General features: G+C 41.2%; 2 protein-coding genes across 6 annotated transcripts; one reads left to right on the top strand and one right to left on the bottom strand.

Annotated features, from left to right (window-relative positions):
• Positions 1-900: 900 nt before the first annotated feature.
• mapk3 (mitogen-activated protein kinase 3) lies at positions 901-17800 on the bottom strand. Its single transcript, XM_038696984.1, has 9 exons — positions 17323-17800; positions 15802-15984; positions 11863-12052; positions 9695-9811; positions 9486-9600; positions 8948-9079; positions 6839-6948; positions 5890-6018; positions 901-4700 (listed from the first exon to the last, which is right to left on the bottom strand). Exons 1-8 carry the CDS (start codon positions 17529-17531, stop codon positions 5899-5901), a joined length of 1176 nt encoding a protein of 391 aa, XP_038552912.1. The 5' UTR covers positions 17532-17800; the 3' UTR covers positions 901-4700; positions 5890-5898.
• Positions 14734-24080, top strand: nudt9 (nudix (nucleoside diphosphate linked moiety X)-type motif 9). 5 transcript variants are annotated; one of them, XM_038697014.1, is made up of 9 exons: positions 14734-14942; positions 18841-19071; positions 19968-20255; positions 20463-20552; positions 21060-21146; positions 21273-21384; positions 21614-21760; positions 21856-21940; positions 22137-24080. In XM_038697014.1, exons 2-9 carry the CDS (start codon positions 18974-18976, stop codon positions 22280-22282), a joined length of 1053 nt encoding a protein of 350 aa, XP_038552942.1. In that variant the 5' UTR covers positions 14734-14942; positions 18841-18973; the 3' UTR covers positions 22283-24080. The 5 variants fall into 5 exon arrangements, with proteins under 5 accessions (XP_038552942.1, XP_038552923.1, XP_038552959.1 ...); XM_038696995.1 differs by having other exon boundaries at positions 19965-20255; XM_038697031.1 differs by having other exon boundaries at positions 14736-14942; positions 20061-20255.
• Positions 24081-24342: the final 262 nt, after the last annotated feature.

The raw sequence follows: 24342 nt of genomic DNA, 5'->3' as shown, positions 1-24342 counted from the left end.
ATGTTACAAGTCTGGTTTTCACCAGAATAGAGACATCTATTCACGGCAATGCAATGTGACTTTCCAGCAATTTCCCACTTTTGCAGGTGTCTCCATTTGACATGCAAATATGTGCAAATCATGGTAAATTTGACAGACTGCTGTCATGCCTGATATCAAATAGATTTTTTTTTTAACTTATAAGCAGTCATGGCCAAACACGCTTGGAATGTCAGGGAAGGAGGGGGAAGCCATGCTCAGGCATGTTGGGAAGGAAGAGGGGAAAGCTGTACGGCAGTGTGTTGCTGAGTCTCAGGCTTAAAGTTTACTTCCCGGGGATATTTCAGATCTAGTGTTAGGCCAGTCTGAGATTAGTCTGGCAAACTAGTTTTACATAAATAAATACTTATCTTAAGCATTAGAAGTTAGCCAGCACACCACCTGCCTGGCTCAGAAGGACTAAGAACCTGTTTCCATGGTATCAATCGGGGAAACCTGTCGCACAATGGTACCAGCGGCAGTGAGAACATTGTCAGTCGTTTGCCGTGGCAATAAACTGTTCAGTGTAATACATTAATGCCAACAACTTTAAATATTCTGACATGAAATGATATCAAATAGGTGCCATTTGTAACTCCAAATGTCCTAAAGCCAGTTTAGGACACAGACATATAAAAGGACCCCCAATCCTCCTTCCCTGGACCAAGATGTTGTTTTCCATCTTCTTGTGGTCAACTTGCAGGTTCTGAATCTCTTTGTTGTCACTGTGCATTTCTTTATTAGTTGCCGTTGGTCTCTTTGTAGTCGTTTGATATCGCTGCTTTCGTCATTCTCAGTTGGAAATAATTACCAGAATTGAAAGTACCGTAGAAGAAAAAAAACAAGACCACAAGAGGGAAACAACACTTCCACAGACAGTAGTAACAGTATCAGGAAATTTTATTTAATTATATGTATATAATTCTGTATTTTGTTAATCGTTTAATTCATAATACCCATAGAATATACAGACTATAACCCTCAATAACTCATATCTCTTTGACAATCTACTTATATCTTCTTTTAAAAGAATTCCTTATAAGATCTTGCAGGGGAAATCAAAAGAAAAAAAAAAGTTTCAGAAAGATTGAAAACACTGCCAATAATCACGCCCATAAAGAGAAATAAGGAAGAAAAAAAAATAAAAAACATCCTAATAATTAAAAAATGATACAACTTTAACTCCCTTTTACGTAAAAAAAAAAAAAAGAAAAAAGAAAGAAAGAAAATACAACAACTCACCAATATAACAATAGCAATAATAAGAACAGCCATTTAAAAAACAACAATATCTGAAAACAGGCCTCTTGACAGGCCTTTAGACTCGCCAATACTGTGTGAATGAATGTGTATGGTGTGTTTAAGTGCAACTTTTCACAAACACACAGATACACTCCTCAGAAAGAGAGAGGAAGTGTGTGTGCGAGTGTGTCAGGAGGATTGCAAAACATGGTCCTCTTGGTTCATTCCCATGGTTACCCAGTGAGATGTTTGGTCTGGGGGCAGGTCGGAGAAAAGACAGGCAAGCCGGGCCGGGCCGACTGCTGACCAAATATACATATCAAATACGTACAAAATCTTTTTTTTTTGTTGGTCAAAAAGGAAAAAAGAAAACATCTCACAGATGTAAAAGCACAGGTGACTGCAGGGAGAGGGCCCAAGCTGTGAGGAAACACTTCCCAAACACACACACACACACAGGACAAAAAGAGTCTTGGCTTTATGTTACTGATAAGCAGATACACTAACACTTGTACACTGACATAAATTACTGCAGACGATCCATGAGCCTTACCACACACAGCAGATGGAACTTAAAGCTGAACGAGGAGGATACAAGACAGGGAGGGAGAGACCAACCAAAATAACAACCTCAATGGGGACAAAGAGCGTGGTTGGAAAGAAAGTGCAGGCGTGCGGATTGAGTTATATGATTGGGGCGAGTTTCCTGCTTGTGTGACCATCCATGATCTATGTTCCATGTCAGACAGGGGCGATGATTTTCTGAGGAGGAAAGTGGCAGCAAAGTCACTGATATGGGTTAGAAGGCCTTCACCGATCCCAGTGTGGAGAAGCAGACAGGGGGGAGGAGGGGAGGCAGCCCTTTTGAGTAAAGCGTGGTGAGAGTTGGGAGGTTGAACAACATGATGACTATCACCACATGCACCAAAAAGCCTCACACTGATCCTAGAGTGCTGGCTATGGCTTCTGAGAAAACAGCCTATGACGCGACTCGAGCCCGAGACGCAAAGAAACAATCAATGATTTTGCTGACGAGAGGGCAAGGCCAGTGAGCGCTCCAGATCTGGGTCTATTAGCATCACAGGCCTGCCCTGTGTGTGTGTGTAAGAGAGAGAGAGAGAGAAAGTGAGAGAGCGCGCCATGTGTTGGTCCATTTTGCAGGGGTAAGGGTGGGGGCTTCTCTACTGGTCCCAGTGCAACAGGCAAAAATTAGTGCAGACTCAGCTGGTGACTGAGCTGGACCCGTGGGGTGGTGCTCCACACCATGCAGCAATTAGTACAGTCACATCCACAATAAAGGAGGAGGAGGGAGCAAACACTGACAAATGACAGGAGCAATGAACATGGAAATTATACACATGCACACACTCCAAGGAGAAACTCTTGCGAAATGGAGAACGAGCGCCACTGCAGCACTAAATCACCAACATTGAAGAAAAAACATCCAGCATGTTAACAGGTAGCGGGGACAATACACAGAAAGGGATGAAGGGTTCAAAAAGTAAACGGGCAGAGGGGTGCAAACAGCACTCTACCAATCCTGGGTTTGACTATAATGTTGATTTTGCTGCATTCACGTCATATAATCTGATTTACTAACATGGAAGTACCTGAAAACCAAACATGAACACCTCACATCAGCCAAAGGCTGTCGTTCAGTGTAAGTCAACCTAAATTGAACGGAAATGGTGTTATATTGTGCACGTGCAGGCCTAAAATTTTACATCGTCCATCCTACATGAAGTGAATGCTGCATTTATCAACAGAAGTTGTAAAAGAGGTGCTGTTCTTGCTGTTCTGGTAAAGTTTACAGCTGGTGAACACTAAGCTGCAGTGACGGACTCAGGCCAAATTCAAATTCAGGCCATTTACAATCAACACCCACATCAATGAGCCAAAAAAAAATAAAAAAATAAAAAAAATAGTAATCTGAAGATGCTTGTTAGAATGTGCACTCGCTCTTCTTCAGACTGCACTGTTTAGATATGGCCCGTCGCTGTCAGTTAGGCCCCAGCCTGCTTACACGTTTGACTCCATACAGTCGTCAAACTGTAGCACATAAGAGCGCAGTACAAAAAAAAACAGCACGGTGGGATGGAAAGGCTGACGTCAACCAGGCCCCACTTTCCAGAATATTTTATGCGTTCCCAGACGTCGCTCTGGAAATGGAGAATTCTGTGGGGTTTTTTTTTTAAATCAAGAGGAGAATGTAATTAATATAGGAATGTAACTGACACTGGATCAGATATTGGTGTTGGTTGTGTTTCATTGAAAAGGGATGTTTTGGAGCCAAATGACGATACAGTAACATTACACCAGTCTCTCACATCAGTATTCTGGCAGAACATCTTCCACTAGAAAACTTACATTAAGCCTCCAACTCTTCAGAGTATCGTGAATCTTCTGGAAAATGGGGCTTAGGTATCACTGAATGAACACGCAATTATATAAACTATATTTTATGCCTTTTGATTCAGTTATATAGCGCCTCCTGATTATAACCCAACTTTCCGCCAATGAAGGGAGAGTTCAGTTTGTTTGCCCTTGGTACGAGTTACAGGTCAAGAAATGCATTTAAGGTACAATTCAAAACTACGACAGATATTCCTTAGTTGCTCCCCAGCCAGGTTTCTTGCATCTCTCTGCCACTTTGGTTAATTTCAGGAATGCATGCATTCATATGAACATCATACACAGTTTTTTTTTGTTTTTTTTTAGAAAAAGAAAGAGCGTCAACGAAGAAATCTATAAACCCGCCAACAAGCCAGAAAAACACTTAATGTTTGTCTCAAAATCAAGTGTTCAGAAAAAAAGACTTTCAAATATAAACCCCAAAACATACACATATGACTCTGAACTGATCTGAAAACACTTGAACAACAGTGTACAAACAAAAACCGCGACAAGCACACTTAAAAAAAAATAATAAAGAGAAAAAACGAAGCTATATATTTATCACCCGATTAGCATTCCCGTTCTTTTAGCCCTCGATTTTTTTCCCCAGATGTAATTTACATGGAGCAAGACAAGAGAGTTATGGTGTTGGTTAATACAGTAGTACATGAGAGGGAGCGACAGAGAGGAGAGACAGGAGAGCTCACACAGATTAGCAACAGATGCATGAGAGGAGAAAAAAAAAGGGTTTGATCAGGACGAGACGGGACATTAAACGTGAAAAACAAATGTGAGGTGAGAGGAGGGAAGAGTCCAACATGGATAAAACTGAAACAGTATGCCAGACCCTACCACCCCACCCAACCACAGAAAACAAAGTTAAACATAGCTCTCTTGCAGTAGAAATGGAAAGATAAGCAGTTAAATGTTCATATTCATGTTTTCTCTTTTTGTTGGTTTCTTGAAGATGCATTTTTCTTTTGTTTTAGCATGTCGTTTGGGTTCTTCTTGTTCCAGCCTCTGTGAGGCTTTGTCACTCTTTGAAGCTAAAGAAAAAAGGAAAAGGAGAAAGTGCGACTTAATATTCGTTAATTCAAAGTGGGCCTCGCTTCCATTACTTCCTGTAGGATGGGATCTGACTCATCCAACTCACCATTTACTGAGATATGCGCATATAGCAGAATTGAGAAAACTGCGAACAAAAGTGTCCATTACAGTCACACATTGCATTGAAGAAGTACAGAACACTACAGCCAACATCAACTTTGTTTTAACTTCCAAATGAATAGTTTGACTAACTGACCCTTCGCTAAGCCCCACCCCCCTTGGTTACTGTTGCTAAGTCTGACAAATTGTCGCCACTGCCTATTACTGCACTCCCCGGAGAAATGTTGTCAAATTTGTTGGAAAAAGCGACCTCACAAAGAAGCAGACACTTTTGCAGTTGCATTATAGATTTGAAGGTTGTATTCAGGCTGTCAAATGGACGTGAAAAAAATGAAAGATAGAAGCTAAAGCCTACCAATCACACAATACAAGTGAACCACCACATCCCACGACGATTGAGACAAAAGACAACGATATTAAGGATCAACACCGTTCCTGTAAAGCTGGGTAGGCCTCTATTCATTATCACAATCATTAAAAAGCAGATGAGTGGGGCTTTATTACGTTACACTCAGTAGGAAGTTAGCTAGCGTTAGCTAACTAACATTACATTAGGAACAACCCACAGCTGAAATTTTTCTGGATTTATTTTAGGTTTTGGAAAGAGAATAAATCGTACTTCTCCTTTCAACCTCTCTGGATGGCAACTGTAACTATTACAAGTGCCCCAGGTACAGCGTATGATCATATCTTGGAAAAATACAGCGAAGAAAAGCTAGAAAACGACTCCTTTTGCATTAGAGTCAATGGAGCGCAGCCATAAAAGTGTCCGTAAAAACCTCAGAGCGAGTCCTATACTACGGTCAGATTTAAGTAGCCCTAAATTTAAGGCTGAGGTTCTTGAAACGATCCTGCAAACGTTACTTTAGTATATGAATTAAAATGTCATTCTCAAGTTGTTTGTTGTCCATTTAACTACATGGAAATGCATTCACAGGCCTCTCATGACCTACTGACAAATACTAACTGGAATGATGAAAGAGCCATGAACTTATAATCATATGTAGGTGAGTCCACACAAAAAACATTGGTGTTGCATATTGTGTGTGTTCGGGCCTGTTCATGTACCTGTGTGTCTCAGGAGCCCTGGTAGGTTTCCTGGAAACGAGCAGTTTCCTCATAGATCAATTCCTTCAGCTTCTCCTTGGGAAGGTCATCCAGTTCCATGGAGAAAGTGAAGGGCTCTTCTGCTACTGGCTACACACACACACACACACACACACACACACACACACACACACACACACACACACACACACACACACACACACACTTCAAACCTTCAACGAAAGCTGGAGATCCACTTCCTTACCATTTTTGCTCTAACAAAATATTAGGTCTTGCAGGTGAAACTGAGAAGTTCTGCGTGCCAACTGTTTGCTTCCATTACACTGTTGCAACATGCTGCACACAATTATTAAACTCATAAAAAGGGAACAGCTGCAGCTCATGATCTGGAGGTAGCAGTTCAAAAAAAAAAAGGTTAGGCTTTAAGACTATTGCTGCCAAGTGGGAAAGCTGGGGAGGGTTTATGTAGCCTGAACAGTGCAGTGCAATTTCTGAAACAAGAGTAAAAATGTGCAATTAAAAGAATATTGATTCCTACAGTACCAGGATGACGTAAATGGAGATGCAATTAGCGATTACATTCTTTAACCTCTCTCAGGCTGAACCATGGAGCAAACTTAATACTAATTGCATTCCAAACACAGCTAAGAGGCTTCCCAGCACGAAACAGAAAGAGCTCACAATTAAATCTTGGACCATGGTTAAAAACAATGACAAACATGCGCACTGCAGGTTTTAATGAATAAGCCCTTCTGCCGCCAACATTTGTGCAATTCTCAATACTTGGCTTGAGGTGTGTTGTTGTTTATGCAAATTCCTCTGTGGAGTACAGTTTTAATATTGACTGACTGAGCATTCAAAAGCCACCGTTTATATGTAATTTCTTTACAGCTTTGCTGCAGCAATAATTCATCAATCTGCTTGAAATGATGGCTGCATCTGCGCGTACCTCATCTGTGGGATCGTAGTACTGCTCCAGGTAAGGATGAGCCAGGGCCTCCTCGACGCTTATGCGCTTGATGGGGTTAAAGGTCAACATGCGGCTCAGCAGGTCCAGAGCTGTGTTAGATGAAGCAAGAGAGGTTGTGAAGTAATACGAAACACAACTTTTCATACAGTGGTTCATACCTTAAGTCACTGTCAAAGTGTGTATTGGACTGATACTAAAACTAACCAAAAATTTTTATACAAATATCTTCATATTATTATTCATATTATTCACCGTGCTAAAACAAAATCCTTCATTTTATCACACAAATTAAAGTTAGGTAGGTACATAGAGTATGATGTTACTGTCCCACAAAGCTAAATGACCATGTTGTAATTATAATTTGAATACAATTAACAATATATATATTAAAGTCATGAGAATCTTTCAATGTGATAAAGACTAATTCACTGGACTTTTTTTTAAACGACCAGTGCCAATTCACATAGCTGAGTGGCCGTTTAATCAAGGAAATAGAAAAATACATTGGGTTATGCTGTCAATTTCAGAATGTGACCGGCGTTTAAAAGGACAGTGGGGTACAGTTTGACAGAAGGGACATCATTCAACTGCATCCCCCCCCTCCCTTTTACAAGGGAGCAGGTATCCATATTCCAGATATCAGCCTGTTTAATTGGTGTCACTAATGTAAACAATATGTTTATTATTCTAACAACTAAAGCCAATACAACAGCTTTGTACCAAGCATCTGACATAAGAATCCCACATTAAAAGTAGTGCTGGGCAACGATGAAAAATTTGAATCACGATTAATCGCATGATTTTCTTGTGATTAAATCGCATTGTTTTGTGCAAAATTAAATATTGAATTCTAAAGTACTGTATTGCGCACTTATAATTTAAATACTGCTATTTACACAAGTGCAATAACGTGCGGTTTGCAAACACTTTAAACAAATAAGGTGCTTTTTACCAGCTGTGTTCCCTTTACACAGTAGTAAATAAAATATTTGTTGTAAATCTCAACTTAAACATTAATGTAATCAAATCAAATATAAAACCAAAGCTATTTGCCACTGCCAGGGCAGCGGGTGCATTCCCATGAAACTGTCGTGGTTGTGCTCGCCTCACACACATGCCCGCCGCAGAAGTTGAATTGTCTGAACGAGCAGCATAAATCATTGGAAGAGAGACTGATCCTCGCTGTTTGTGAGTTTCCAGAATCTATTACTGTTTAATAGGACATCAACAGGAGGGAATTCACATGGCAGAGCATCCCCGCAAAACTAGATGAAGGCCTATCAGGTAAAGTTATGTAGCCTATAATTGTAACTTGAGTTAAATACGCTGTAGCTGTGTAGCGCACAGAAGACGTTGCCATGGTTACTACCCACAGAGTGCCTGCTGTTTACTCGCGGAGCGCTTGTCTCCCCATCTGTCTGATCATTGGAGCAAAGAGAAACCCCGCGGGGCCAAGAGACTACGTTGCAAATTTAAGAATGTTCCTAAGACGGACATCTTCCCCAATACTAATCAGCATGCAGTGTGTAGCTATCCACTTTGCTATGGCATTTGATCACTTGTCTTGCTTTTGTTTGTTTAACTACTTCTCCCACACGCTGCATCCAGTGTAGACTGCTGAAGCCTCCTTCCGCTGCTTGTTTGGGTGGGTGATCTGCAGGCTGATCAACATACTGCCCTTCCTGTGACCCATGGTTTGACTTTATATGTATTCAGAGCCAGTGAGAAACGGACTTTCAAAATAACTGCGTTAACGTGCGATAAAATCATTGTCTCTGTTAATTAATTAACGCGTTAACTTGCCGAGCCCTAATTAAAAGCATGTTATACAAAAATACTCTTCAGGTTAAAAGGTACTTGTACTAAAGGCCTATTGATGCAGCTTGATAGAAAACCCCTTTGCTGCTCACATCTAGTCAGACTGATCCAGCTCAACAGTTAAACTGGATCAGTCTTGGACCCACTACACAGCAGCCAACTATCGGCAATACAAACTTCCCTTAGATTAGATTTTGTTATTCTAAATATACATGTCTTATTTTCTTCCCTTACATTCCAGGTTTACAAATGAGTAGGCGTTTATCATACCTTTTGAGTCCGCCTTGACGTACAGCTTTTCAAATGGGACTTTGGGCTTTTCAGGTAGGGCCTGCAGGTAGTTCCTCGCCTTCATGTTGATAATGCAGTTTAGATCTTCTTGAGATGGAGAACCAAGGACGCCTGCACAGAAAGTAGAGGACATCTTTCAGTATATGGCTACCCAACTGATGGCCTGTGTGGCAGATGTGTTTAAAAAACCTGCTTAAATGCCGTCAAATCAAGTGTTGCTCGACCCATTTTCAGCTCAATCACATCTAACTCTAGTTACTGTTTTTACAAGACAGAAATGACGCAAATTCGGTTTTCAAAAGTTGAGATACTTGAGTGAAGAATACTGTGCAGGTTATATGTACATCTCGTTTAACTTTGTTGTAATTTAAAGGATAAACAAAGACAGAGCATAACAACAAGAAAAGCAGAATGGATGCCAACGTAAATGCTCGTCTTGCACGATGAACGTACTAGGTGCTTCAAATAACTTCACAGTGTTCACACTTTGTAGAAATGAGTGAAAACTTTGTCTCACTCAGTATGTGGTTGAGCTGGTCCAAGTAGTGTTTCCCAGGGAAGATAGGCCTGTTGGACAACATCTCGGCCAGGATGCAGCCCACTGACCAGATGTCAATGGACTTGGAGTAGCCCTGAGACACAAACACACACATAGTACCTGCAGTCAACTATTGAAAATGCTCTCCATCCCGATACAGAATCCACACCAGTTACTCACACACCTACCTTTGAGTTGAGCATGATTTCTGGAGCCCTGTACCAACGCGTAGCCACGTACTCGGTCAGGAAACCTGTGTGGTCGTGCTCAGGGTCGGCTATCCGCGCCAGGCCAAAGTCACAGATCTGAGGATGACACAAAGGCTCAGAGGTGTCACAGACATGTCAGCCACTTCAGATGGCACTCCTGCTCTACCAGTTATACTACTTTTATGCTTCTCTTAACATTTTATTTCTCCTGCTTTACTTTCTAATCTTAAAGGCCTGTTTTGACATCTTTTAAATTGTGTTTTTGTAGGAAATCTGGAACCAGGCAGAGTGATACTGCACTCAGTGTACGCTGGGACCACCTTGCAGGGTAATCCAGTCATGTTATTTTTGTTATTTTCAAACTCTTATCATCTCTTTATTTATTAATCTATGTTAGCTGTGTAGATCAATTATTTGAAATGTTAGAATTACATTGCAAATACTCAATTATATATGTAGTAATGGTACAAAGTCACTGATGTAATGTAAAGCTTTATAGGTTTATTTTGATCCCCCACCACCTGGAGAGGTAAGAGGAATCAGAAAGCAGCTGCAACATGTGCTGCCTTTGTTCTTTTACTCCTCCCACATGATCAACTAATCCAGGGATTGATGGTTGGCTGCTGAGAGTTCACAAGTGTACTCTGGCTTTACAGCACAGCAGAGAGAAGCCTGATGGCTCATTTCACAGAGAGAGAAAAGCCACTGGCAATAACAGCTTTTGTGTGTTTATATCAAGTTCGTTTCAGGTTTGTAAGACCACTACTTACAAATAACTGCAGAAACTAAATTAAGAGAGAGCTAAATGAGTCCTTGATGGAACAAACTGAGCAGCCTGACTCGGAGGTCGTTAAAAAACAACAACAGTGTTCTCAATTATTTTTCTTAGTTGTACATCATTATTTTTTATGGTTCAACACCCTCTCTCTTATGGTGCACTTCAATTGTGGTTTCCTACATTTCCCAGAATGCATTTCAGCAAACCCCAGCCCAGTGATTTGATTGTGCGTGAAGTAATTCAATTCATCTTCATTTTCTGTACATACATACATACACAGATAAAGTCCACATTACAAGTTATTCAGTTTGGAAATATGAATGTTCATCCTTGTGGAAGACACGAGAAGTACTGAGTAACACAGCTGCTGTTGCCAGCTGAGAAAAAGCCAGGGCCACGCCCTTTACACATTAAACATCCTGCAGCTGTATTGTGTTATGGACAACGCCTTCAGAAAGACGCTCTGTGGTTCTAAGGTACTGACACCTAACAGGACGATGAATTATATTAGTAATAGTTTAGATCCTCATTAATAAGCTCCATGGTAGATACTGGCTAGCTATCTGCTAAGATACGCACCACAAAGTGGAATCAGGAAATGGAAATGCCTTCGGAGAGAATTTTACAACGTCCCAATCCAACTGTGACTCAATATTAAGTATCTGCAAATACCAAACCTGATTCAGCTGTGCAGGAGACCTAGATTAAAAATACTAAAGCCAATTCGATTCGGACGAGATACGAGATACACGCAGACCAACAGCACCCCAGAGCAGGCCGCCATCTGTGTTGTCATAAAACTGTTAAAGGCGTAAGAGAACAGCACATTTCAAGGCTGAAAGTGTGTAACATCGAAAGGGAAACCACTCTTTGGCAGGGTCATGACGAGCAAGGAAGGGCTCGGGTCAATCCATCACCTGTATTCCACATTCATGAGATTCTTTGTCAGGCTTGTTGAGAGCTGGTGCAACTAACTGCTGGTGGTGATGTTTAAATAAACAGAACAGTTCTTTTTAGAAAACTGAAAATAAGCATTTGACTTTAATGCATCATGTGAGATTGTGAAAATATCTTTTTTAACTTTTATCCCCTCAAAATGAAGTGTACAAGTTACCAACTTTGAATTACAGAAAATGTTTAATACCTATACTAAATTTAAAACATAAATGCAGGATTTCCACACACACACACACACACACACACACACACACACACACACAAGCATGTAGGGGCATGTTTAAAACCTAAAATAACAAACCAATCACCATCCTGGGAAAGGCTGCTGACAAAAACAGATACAGTATCCTAGTTATCACCAGTGATGTGGGGGTGTGTGTGTGTGGGTGGGTGGGTGTGTGTGCGCGCTGACCTTGAGGTCGCAGGTGGTGTTGATGAGCAGGTTGGAGGGCTTGAGGTCACGGTGCAACACGTTGGCTGAGTGAATGTACTTGAGGCCTCGCAGGATCTGGTAGAGGAAATAGCAGACGTGGTCATTGCTCAGCTTCTGGCTCTTCAGCAGCTTGTACAAGTCCGTCTCCATCAGAGTCTGCACAATGTAGCTGGAGGGGCGGCAGGTCAAGGACGACGACGACAGGGCAGACGGTATTAACTGACACCAACATAAATTTATGAACAAATCCAAGAGTTGCTGAGCCATATTTGTTCTACTTACAGACTTCACTAGACTTGTGTCTCATTGGGAAAACTCAGAAAGCAAGACTTAAATTTTGTCAGGTTGGTCAATGAAGTGCAATAACTGTGTGGCAATAATTTTGTTCCTCAAATCATGAACAACATGAAACAACCACAACTAGCAACTAAAATATCTAGTGTCTCGTTTGAAAGTTATTCTACGAACACAACGGACAAACACAGTTGCAAAAGACCCAGAGGAGGCTAAAACCTCTGCTCTAATAGTGAGAAATGCTCTGTGGCTAAAAAAAACCAAAAACACAAGATCTTATAAAAGTCTGCCATACTGGAATGTTGTTAAGAGTGCAACAGAGATACGGTGACAATATCTGGCATTGTGCAATGTTGACATGTGGGTAAAATGTTTCAATATGTTTTTAGATGTCCGTTTGTCTGTAGATTGGAAATTATGTTTATATAATATTTATTCTTTTTTAATGTACGCAGCATCGCTGAGCCCAAAACAAATTTCCCCACCGGTAGGGCTGAGTGATATGGCCAAAAATGTTATCGCGATAAAAACATTTCATATCATTCGATAATTATCACGATAAATGTCAAATCGTTATTTCTTTCAAGTTTAAAGGCTGATTTTTGCTCCTGACTGAAAATTGAAGAAACCAGATAGTTAATTATGTGGTTAAACTTTTCTTTATGGTCAGAATGAGACAAACACTTGATGCCAAACAGTGGATCACTTAACAAATCTGACGGAGACCATTCAAAACTATTATGATAAAAAACAAAATAGTAAATCTTTTTTCAGTCCCTTTTCCTCCACAGGTCAAATTGGCCCGACCCTCGAATGTTTTAAATCACGTCTTAAAACCCACTTGTTTTCCCTGGCTTTTAACCCAGCATGCAAGCTGTTTTATATGAGTTTTTATGTTTTATTTCTTTTTCAGCACTTAGTTTTTTTAAATGTGCTATATAAATAAAATGATTATTATTTTACTGCCCAGCCCTACCCACAGGGACAATAAAGTATATCGTATGGTACAAGCTTTTTTGCTGTAAAGATGGTCGGTCCAGACTAAAATATCCCGACATTTTTGTGTAGATATTCATGGTCTCCAGAAGAGGACTCCTAATGATCACATTGTGACATGAGGTTCACATTTGTGCTTGAGTAAACTACAACGACTGAATGGATCATATCCTCCACACGATGAGCTGACTTTTCATCTAGCAACACCATCAGGTCAAAATTTAAATTTTTCAATTTCTTTGGTTTATGACCATTAGCCTCAGCTGTACTTTATGTTTAGTGCTAGTTAGAAAATGTCAGCATGCGAACACCCTAAACTAAGATGGCGAACACGGTAAACATTATACCTTCAAAACATCAGCATGTTAGCATTGTGAGCCTGTTAGCATTTAGCTCAATGCACCACTGTACCTAAGTGCAGCCTCACATGGCTGTAGGGTCTTAAGTCTTGTTGACTAACAGACCCTAGTATGCAAAGCTAAATACAGAAGGAACCACTAACTGGATTTGGTTACATCTGCCCTAATCACGATTCATCACAAGCCAACAGCACAATACAACAAAGTGGAGCAACTAAGATCAAACAAACAAAAAAAAACAACAACAAGAAACGGCCACAAAAAAAACACAAGGACATCACACATGTCCTTTCAGTTTTCCAGTGGACAAAGCCGCTTTTCATAGAGAAACTGCCGGGGCAGCAACTCATTGACCCTCCGTGCCTACAGTCCACTGCTAGCCGCTCTGCAAGTGATCACAACTGTTGCTCAAGACCTGACCTGAATAATGTCGGTAAATAATAACATGCTGCATCAAAACTAGTCAAAATACTCCAATGATCATCCAGTTAACACAGGTATTAGATAAAAAGTTTAACAGTGTAAAGCTGAGATTAAACGGAGACAGTTTGAGTTAATGTCCGACATCACAGAGTACTTCTTACATGTTTAACTCTACAACATGGCAACACATCTGCATTACTTTAAAATGTCTTTTGCATTAACTTTGATTCGAAACACACAGCTATTAAACAAAAATCTATGTACAAGTTGTGATTTAGAATAATTATCAGTAACACCTCAAAACAATTCAAAGTGTTATTTATACATATATTTTACATTTAGCTTGTCCAGCCCTAACCGTCAAGAACACCACGATTGTCTCAAAGCTTTTCTCCTTATTAAAAAGGATCAGAGTGTAGGATTTACGCATGATATGGCTCGACTTGACTCTACACGCTTTTGGTCCCAGATACTTTTATCTACTTTGTTTTCCACTGCAGATAGTACCCCCGCAATGTAGAGAGGCGACACCATGTGAAACTGCCCCTGCGTCATCTTCAAACTTTACTTTTCCAGCAGTTGCGAAACACGCGGCGGCTTTACTTTGGTCTCGTGGAGCTGCAGCCTTTGCTCACTGAAAAACTATAACAAACATTGTACATTTACTGCTAAACGGACAAGTTCACTCACCACTAACCCCTTCCTCTACGCTGCTCGCATTCACCGTCACTCTCTGCCACCCGCGCTCTCTCTCTCTCTCAACCACACACTCGCTACGCACACGACAAGGAGCGGCGCTACTTTTGTAACAGGATATCAAAGGGTGTTCTTGATACATCTACATTTCATCAACTGACCACAGCGTGGTTTTGTGGGCTTGGTTTGTCCATTCTGGTCTACTGCAGAAACATGCTGGTGCAACATGGTGGACTCTGGACGAGGACCCGCTCTCTGTGTATATATTAATTCTCATTTGCTCATTCTAAGGTAACGAACGATTTTTAATTTCAGGTGAATATACACTGATGAAAACACGCTGGTCTTTTAACTGAACTCTTGGTCAAAGATCTACGGTAAAGGTATAGTGAGTGAAAGCGGGATTAATAACTCCTTGTTTATTTGTTTGGTTTAATCTCAACATGAAAACACACTGCCTCAGTACATTTTTAAGTCAGGAGCAGTCACAGCAGAATTCTGAAAATGAACAAACAGAGCTGTAGCAATAAACTGGTTTCTCTTTTGTGCCCCCCCCCCTCAAAGAACAAAAATGTGACTTGATAAAAGTACTGATTTGGAGGCTGCACTACAGCAACTTAGCAAAATCAGTTTAATCCAGTAATAGTTGGATTCGATCTAAATTTGGGGAATAAGTGACATGCATGAACAGCATGCAGTGAGCCGCTTCCTGTAAGGCAGGGTTTTCAAAGTCTAAGACTTTGGGCATCCCCACAGACAAATCTTGAGAAAAGGTGCCCCTCACCACCAGTTTACTTGTTTAGTTTCGCTCAATTCCTGGATGCCTTTGTGATCATGATTATGTTATTTGATCTCATAGACACTCAACAATTGAGGCAAAATGGCCTAATATTGCTGTTTGACTAACTTCAGACTCCACAAAATAGATTTTCTGACGCTGGTAATGTAGGAAAAACAGTTCACCAAAACCACTGTATCTCTGAACTCTCTCATTAACCAAGTCACACACACTAACATTACTAATATAATAAGTAATGTAATATTGTTTGATTTCCATTCACTGAGCCTCCCCTGAAATTGTTAGGAGCCCCTCTGGGGAGGCTCGCCTCACACTTTGAAAACCTCTGCTGTAAGGCATTAAAAAGGATACACATCCCTCATGTTGTCAATGTGCCGTGCCCTGAGAATGTCGTTGATGCCGATGATATTCTCATGGTGGAAACGCAGCAGGATCTTGATTTCCCTCAGCGTGCGCTGGCAGTATGTCTGGTGCTCAAATGGGCTGATTTTCTTGATGGCTACGCGCTGGCTTGTCACGTTGTCCACAGCAGAGCTGGATAGGGTGGAAGTGGAAAGAAGCACAAAACAGGTCTCATATTACACACTATACAATTCATGCACAATGACGCTATCAGAAACTGGGCTAACGCTAATCTCCAAAAGGGCGTTGCAGACGGCCAATATGCACAGGAGACATTTCTTTTTGTGCCGATATGTGGTGAAGCTCTGTAGGTGTAGGCCTGAGTGTAGGCGGAGAATAGAGACCAGGCTGGGACCATGGGACCCTTGAATTTATTGTTCATCCCCCTGTAGGTTTTGGGACCCAAATTATGAAAACCCATCACTGCCTTGGTTTTTACAGAGAACCTCAAAAGGAACAACAGTTACATCACATCTCTCCTATTGGTAAAGGCCTACTCTCTTATTGCACAACACACAGCATAAACTGGGCACGTTCACACGCTTGTGAGCCTATTTCCAATAACTGAAATACTATGACAAGAACAAACAGCACTGGTTGTGCGCATTGGTTAAATTCATATTTGGAGCCATCTGTACACCAACGTACTGGTGCGAATCATATGATCAAACTAATTGGTTTTCTGTCACTGTACCAACCAGTGGGTGCTGGCAGTGTTTACAAACACAAAATGCTGCACAGTGGAACCACATGACCACGATGACACTGACAGAATGGTACCGTGCTGTCACACTCCTGTGTGAACATGACAGTCTACACGGCGTGTCTTGTTGACGTGTGGGCTCAGCTCTCGTGCTAACGTCCACTGACACGCAATGCTGTCACATCTGATCGCGTTCACAATTCAGCCTCGATAGCAATGACTTGGCAGCGATGTCAAGTGCAACAGGGTTACTTAACATTTCCAACAAGGCTGTAGATCTCATACAGCGATAACACGAGGAAAGGCCTCGCTACAACTGACAAATCCCTCTCGCATCCTCTGCAACAGCTTTGCTGCAGGCTTAATGTTCAGCAAACACAGCTCCTGTAGATATGAATGTGATTGTGTGACTGATGCCGGACGTATAAAATGGCTCCAGCGATAACTAACTCAAATTTGCGGTCAAATGTAGTCTGCAAAAGGTTTATCATGGGAGAGCAACCTACGTCCTGCGCAATCACTCCCAATTATGTTTCCTGTAAAGCTCATAGCCACGCCTGTAAAGTTAGCTAGTCGGCTAACCTGCTAACCACAACATTAGCTGCCTTCAGGTTCCTCAATGTGTGAATGTTGGGCAGATGCACTCACTATTAATGCACGACGCTTGTTGAATACAACAGCTGAGGTTAGCTGTCTAACAAACAGCTAATGTTAGCGAGCACTTCTGATTCAGATACTACTACGGCCCAACAGAGACGACAACTTACCAAACCATTCCGTAAGCCCCCTCCCCGATGTAAGACAGGTTCGTGTAGCGGGGGCCCACATCAAACATCTGGCCCTTCACGGACTCGCACCCGGGCTTGGGTCCCGCAGGTGCGGGCGCTACATCATGGGCCACCGTGCCAGCCGCCCCGGCAGCAGCGCTGTTGGAGCCTGCGGCCCCGACCGCTGCGGTGCCGCTTGAATCCGCCATTCTTCCTCTCCGAACCGCTCCTGCTCTGTCACTGAGTCTCACCGAGGGACCGCCGCCGCTCTCTGCACGGTTTGACGTCTGTCCGGGGCTTTAACCGAGCGGATTGTTAGATTAACGGCGCAGAGCGACTCGACTAGGGGCCTCGCAACTACTGGAGAGTAAATGGATTTCGTTCGCGAGCGCGGATTTGGTCTCAGCACCGAGCGTAAATGCGCGTGCTAAACTACTGTAATACTGGTGTGTTAGATTTGCACACTAGAGTGACTTGTTTGGGCGGAGTCGCGTCATTAGGCCACAGGCGCCGCCTATTCAGTTCCGATGTTGTAGCGAAACAAGCGCGATCTGCCAAATAAACATGCAGCAGCCACGAGTGGGCGTGCCGAAATATGTTGCATGCTGCCTGTTGACGAGAATAATAAGACTTAATGATCAAATCTATTTTTGTGGTTATCCGGCCCCGTAAACCACGAGTGCTGTAGCATAAATGGGGCACTCTGTGGCACCCACTAACGTTATGTTAGAGCACTGAGCCCACAGGTGAGGCCTTTCTGTTGTGTAAGGACTTTATCAAGATTACATTTAATAAAACAGGATACAATTATTATAGTCGACGGCAAATGATCATATATTGGTGCAGTCTTACATTTTAGACATATTCATATTAATCTATGATGTTTTAGTAAAGAGAAACCCTTTTTTCCCGGATGGCGAGGCATGACCGCCGTACTCTATCTTTGATTGGCTTACCCTGATGTTCTTACCCTAATTCTAACCAATCATGCTTCTCCTGACTAAACCTAACCAATCCAACCAACGAAGGTAACGAGTACTAGCCTATCAGAGGCAGGGTAGAACGGGCCACGCCTTCGCCACCCTAGGAAAAAAAAATATTGAAATATCATTTCAGTGTAGGGAGATAAAGGTAAGACCATAGATTGTATATAAAAAGGGTAAGACCCATATCAAATCCTTAAAATGTGATGATATCAATTTGTATAGAATGTATTTTATATCTCCAAATTGCACATTACTTATATTTTCTAATACCTGTATTTCGTATTTTATTTTATTTGTATCGATGTTGATGAGATTGGCATTTGTTTATGTTTTGATAGTTTTACCAATTCTAATAAGTTTGTGTAATAACAGTGATTTACATTGTCAGATCAAATAAACAAAGCACTTTGTTTTTGACTTTGAATTTGAAAATAACTAAATAATGTTGTGTTTTGAAGTTTGTAATAAGGTATAGATATAAAATCGATCTTTCCATCTATTTCTTTTACTTTTATTTATTTATTTATTTAAGAGAGACAGTACTTGAATCTTCACCATGGAAACGATTGCGACTGCTGCAGCCACGCCCCTTTGCAGACGTCCCGCGCCAGGCGGTGCACTTCCTGGTTACTCTACTCTGCATGTTGTTGAACTATTGATTAGGAATGGTACAGTTTCTTCTGCGACGACACTGGATCGGCAGGATTCGTCTAGCGCTCACTTTCCTCGGACTCCCGTACACCGTCTGCTCGCCCGGACTAAGGTATGGACAGCAGTGTTAGTTATCAGGAGTTAACTAGAAGAGTAATGATTATTTTACACATTTAAAGACAATTTAGGCTCTAATCAAAATTAGACATAGCTATGTGCTGCGGCAGCTATTTCTGTTCCTAATCAGAGACATTGTTAGCAGAGCCAGGCGACAAGATTGGAGTCAACATTACAGTAGACATAACGATTAACGTAGCCAACTGTTTTCATTGATACTGACGTGGTTTACGTGCAGAATTATAGTTAAGCTTTATTTCAGTTTAATGTATTATTGTGAAATAGAATGTTAAACAAAATTCAACATGTAATCGTCCAGAGGTAGGTAAAATAAACCATAATTAATTTAGACAACAGATGTGTATTGCAGTGTAGTAGTAGTAGGAGTCCACTGCTCTAAGGACAAACAGTTAAACCTGGGTTAGGCAATGTTGGAGAACATGCAACAAACCGATAGATTTAGGAAGTATCTGTCAAAAAAAATCCCTCCTTTCGGGCCTCCCTCCAAAACCACTCCACCAAAACACATTTTTATGCACAATGGAGGTAAGTGGATAAAGGCAAGGAAGGCAGACCAGTCCTGCAACACAGACTGGATTTTTTAGAGCGTTATTGATTGCAGTTGGGAGAGAAGAGAGTTTCAACAAAAAACATGTTTAAATGCATCTGAACTAAATTGCCTTAGCCCAGCTTTAAGTGTGTGGTTTCCTCCTGAGTGTTTCCTCCAATGTGTTGTCAGTTTATGACAGAGGATGCTCTCATCCCTTGAGGGGGAAGGCTTCTCCATAATTTGCTGAAGGTCCAGGAGGGTGAGGAGTGCATGTGTGGTGGTGACGTGACCACGCTGCTGCAGGGAAGGCATTTTCACATCTCATATTTCCTCCCCAGCAGGCCTGCCATCTCCTGCTTATCTACGCATCCTATCAGAACTAGTCAAACCGTTAGACCTATTAGTACCGGTTGGTGTAACCTCTTCATTACCAGTGTCGGGACAATGCCATCCTCAGCAGCACCTCATGTCAAGTCCAGATGCCCCGAGTATCCAGGGTCCAAAATCCAGCGCTTCCCAGTGCCTGATGACAAGGTGGACTGGAGTCAGGACTGGCCACAGTATAATCCAGTCATCTACACTGACCCTTTAGTAGTAAAGAAGCCAGTATGGGCCGATCCTGATATAGAGTGAGCAACACCAAATTAAAATGCATCAAATATATTTTAATACACTTCAGAATGTACTGTATGTGAATTATATATTTATATAGTCCAAAATATTTGCTATTTCCTTGCCTTTTGTGAGACATTCTGACTGTTATACAAGCTGTTTGTTTTCAAAGATCAGCTAGAGTTTATTCATGCCAGATTAGATGACTTCTGCTTGTTTCGCAGCGCTTTCTCTCCACAGTTCAACACTGTGGATGGTGCCGTGGACAGGACAAGCTTTGAGGGCAGCTACAAAATCGAAAACGGAAGGCCACTGTAAGTTATCGAGTTCCTAGAGAAATGGTACTTTAAAGGGTTTCTCTGACGTTTAGATAACATTAGTTCGTAACACTGTCAGTTGGATTTGTTTTGCTCAAAAAACATGATTTCCAAGCCTTGAGGAGTAGAAAGTCGTCTCCAAAAGAAAGTCACAAAAGTTGTTTACTAAATCAGCTTATCTATTTCTGATGGCTAATATGTTAGCAGACACTTTACTAATGTTACTTTCACAAATAGCTGCAGCTGCACAGAGCTGCTGTCTGTGATGTTAATTCTCAGTGGGATCGCTAGTATTAGCAACCCCTTAACATTACAGGGAGTCATTACATTACATGTCATTGTCAAAAAAATTGCAAACATGTCAGGTTGACCAGAGCACGGCTGGGAGCACTAAAAAGTAAAGTCTTTAATTGGAAAGTCTAAAATACTCTTTGTAACAGTATTTCTCATTAATTAATTTCAGCAAACATATCTTAAATAAATAATTTGCACATTCACTTTTAGAAATCCACATGGGCGCACAGGGTTGTCTGGAAGAGGTTTGCTGGGACGATGGGGACCCAATCATGCAGCAGATCCCATTGTTACCAGGTAACTATTAGTTCACTTTACATGCCAGTGTAATCCAGATATTTACAAACCATAGTTCATTGCTCAGTTTAATTACATTAGAATGATTTAAAAGGGAGAGACCTAATGTATGTCACTGTCCTGTAGATGGAAAGTAGATGGTGAAGGAGAAAAGGTACAACACTCGGAGTCCAAACAGCCTATCCTGCAATTTGTGTCCATAAAGAGGAAAGACTGTGGGGAGTGGGCCATTCCTGGGGTTGGTGGCATTTACATTTCGTTTTCAAGCTTTATTGATGAGCTCTGTTGTTTCCCACTCTATTTCTCTGCCAATTTCTGTTCTCACATTGTGTTATTCTACCCTGCTTTTCATAGTCCTTACCACAGCTATTCAAGAATGCTCAGGGACAACAAAAAGTAAATTTGCAGTCAAGTAAGATGTTCCTGTGACTTGATTGATTAATTGTGTGTATGTGCTTCTTTTGCAGGGGATGGTAGATCCAGGGGAGCAGGTCTCTCTCACGCTGCAACGGGAGTTCTCGGAAGAAGCCTTGAACTCACTGGCTGTCCCGCCATCAGAGAGAGCAGAAATCCACAAGCGCATCACCGAACTCTTTAAATCGGCAGGGTTTGAGGTCAAAAACCGACACCCGCTCGCTTGTCTAGTGTCATGTTTAAATCAACAACTGTTTCTCTGAGGAAAGCTGCAATATGTTTTTTTCTCCTTCAGGTTTATAAAGGCTACGTGGATGATCCTAGAAACACTGACAATGCTTGGATGGAGACAGTCGCTGTTAACTTCCATGATGACTCAGGTATCAATAATAAATAATAGTAAAACATTTTTTCCTTTTGCACTGTCACTACTGAAAATTCTGCTTTACAGATCCAGAATTTTGTTCATGCGACAACTGCTCCAGCAATTTGCAAACCATTTTAAAAGACTTGTCTCTCTGCAGACAATTAATAGCGTGTTTGTAGGGCATTGACATATCTGTACTGTTATTGCAGGCAACAGTGTGAGCGAGCTGCCGCTGCAAGCTGGCGATGACGCAGGCCAAGTCCAGTGGGTTGATGTTGACTCGTCCTTCCCGCTTTATGCGAGTCACTCCCATTTCCTAGAGCTGGTTGCCAAAGAGAGGAAAGCTCACTGGTGACCAAGGACAGACTTAAATAGATTGACATAATCTGTGTCCTGTGAATGCTTGTGCATTTAGGACACATGACACCTAACATTTTATGAATCTTCCCTCACTAATTTAAACATAATAATCGTACTTGTAAATGTATAATTGTGAAAGCCTAATATGCATCTCACTAGTTTGACACTCATATGTATGTCCACCATTCAATGTACAACAACATTGTTACTGTGCTGTTTTTAGAGTAATTTAGTAGAAGTTTTGTAATGAATGAAAGGTTGAAAAAGTGGCTCATCCGATGTTAAAAGGTGCGGAATCAAAGTTTTCCAACAATGCTAGAGCTGCTATTCTTTTGTCACAGAAAAGGGGAAAAAAAGCTAACTGCTTGGCAGAAACCTAACATGAGACTGTAAAATGCAAGATGCTGCTGGGTGGTAAACCACATTATTTGTGTTGGCACAAATTATGCTAATTTATTTAACGTTAACAAGGATCACATTAAGCCAGGGCGATCACGGAAGAACAAACACAATGAGCTGCTGAACACAACACATACTACATTAACTTAAGTGTGATAATGGAGGGGGGCAATCAAAATGAAAAAGTGCAGACTCACTTTGATCTTTACATGTGAATAGAATATGAAGAAGTGCTGGAGCTCCCCACACTGCCCAGCAGTACACTGAATCTGAGCAGCTGAGCTAGAGGACAAGCATGTTTTCAAATGGTAACGGACGGTGGAGGCAAAGGCCATTTCACACTCAACAGCCTGCCCTTCCAAAAACGTTCACATCGTTACGCGTCATCTCACTGCCAAGCATACTTTGCGATACAGCAGGGATGGAGAATTACTCATTATCTGCCTGTATCTGTTAGGATTCTTGATACAACCACTAACACATGGACACTTCTGTCATCAAAAGGCAGCCATCAACAGTCAACCAAGCTGAATTTAGTTTAAAAAAAGAGAGAGCTGCAAAATCGTTTGTATCTTACTTTGCATGTTCTGGCTGAATTAACAGATTTCATAAGATGTGATGTGTGAAGGAGGAGGTGCCACAAATACTGGTAGCCCTATTTATTTGCTCTCATCACTGCTCAGGCCACAACCTGCATGACATGATTTTCAGTTGTATTCGAGTATGACACCAGCAGCTGTGTGTGGGGAGACTCTGCTGTTCAAACCTCACTATAATACAGTTGTACATTATAAGGCATAATCCTAAAGATCTTCACACCTAAGATGCACATTCATGGTAGTCTCCCAGTTCTCCAAGGCCACTTACCAGCTCCACTGGAGCATTTGTTGCAGGAAGGGAGAGTATTTCCCATCCAGATTCCCCCAGTGGTATTATTCAAATTGGCAACCTGCCAGTCTCAAAACCTTCTAATCTTTGCTTTCAAAGTTCTGATTGATTTTATTATTTTTCTGCCTAATGTGGTTTTGGCTTGTTATTGAAAGACAAAACTAAATAAACAATGGGATGAGAGAGAGCTTTATCACTGAGATGCTGCACAACAGAAGTGATCAAATGATTTTAACTGTAATTAGATTCATTGTTATGGCCAGTGTTTTGCTGGATGGATTGGATTGTGTGTACATGCTATACCATGAAAATGAACCCAGAGGTGTCAACTTAATAAACTTGCACTGACTATCTTCAAATTTTATTTTATTTTTTATTATTAATTGAGTCACTTGAAATTGTAAATGATTACAAGTGCTTGATTTGTGCATTTTTCCTCATAGTGATAATTATAAATATTATGTAAATATTGAGAACTTATGCACCATTAAATGCTACAAAACCAATGATCTTCCCATCATTTTTAATTTGTATGGTCTCCTTTAGAAAAGTACATAGGTGTCACATTTGAACAGTGTATCAGTACACACTGTATCTAACTTGTTTGCCTTTTTCCAAAGTAATGAACATTCTCTCTCATCCCATCTCCAATTTTGTGATGGTGATTGTTACAAACAATCAAGTCAGTTTTAAGATGTATTTATTTATTATTTATTATAGTTCCCCCCTTTTAAGTGTCTCTTGTTGGATGAAGTGCGGGGCTGCTCT

This window comes from Micropterus salmoides, unplaced genomic scaffold (assembly GCF_014851395.1).
Source record: "Micropterus salmoides isolate LMB-PRFRI ecotype aquatic unplaced genomic scaffold, ASM1485139v1 Ms_hic_scaffold_10, whole genome shotgun sequence".
NCBI classification, from domain to species: Eukaryota; Metazoa; Chordata; class Actinopteri; order Centrarchiformes; family Centrarchidae; genus Micropterus; species Micropterus salmoides.
The sequence above is the reverse complement of the archived record's forward strand: the minus strand, read 5'-3'. Positions and strand labels throughout refer to the sequence as shown.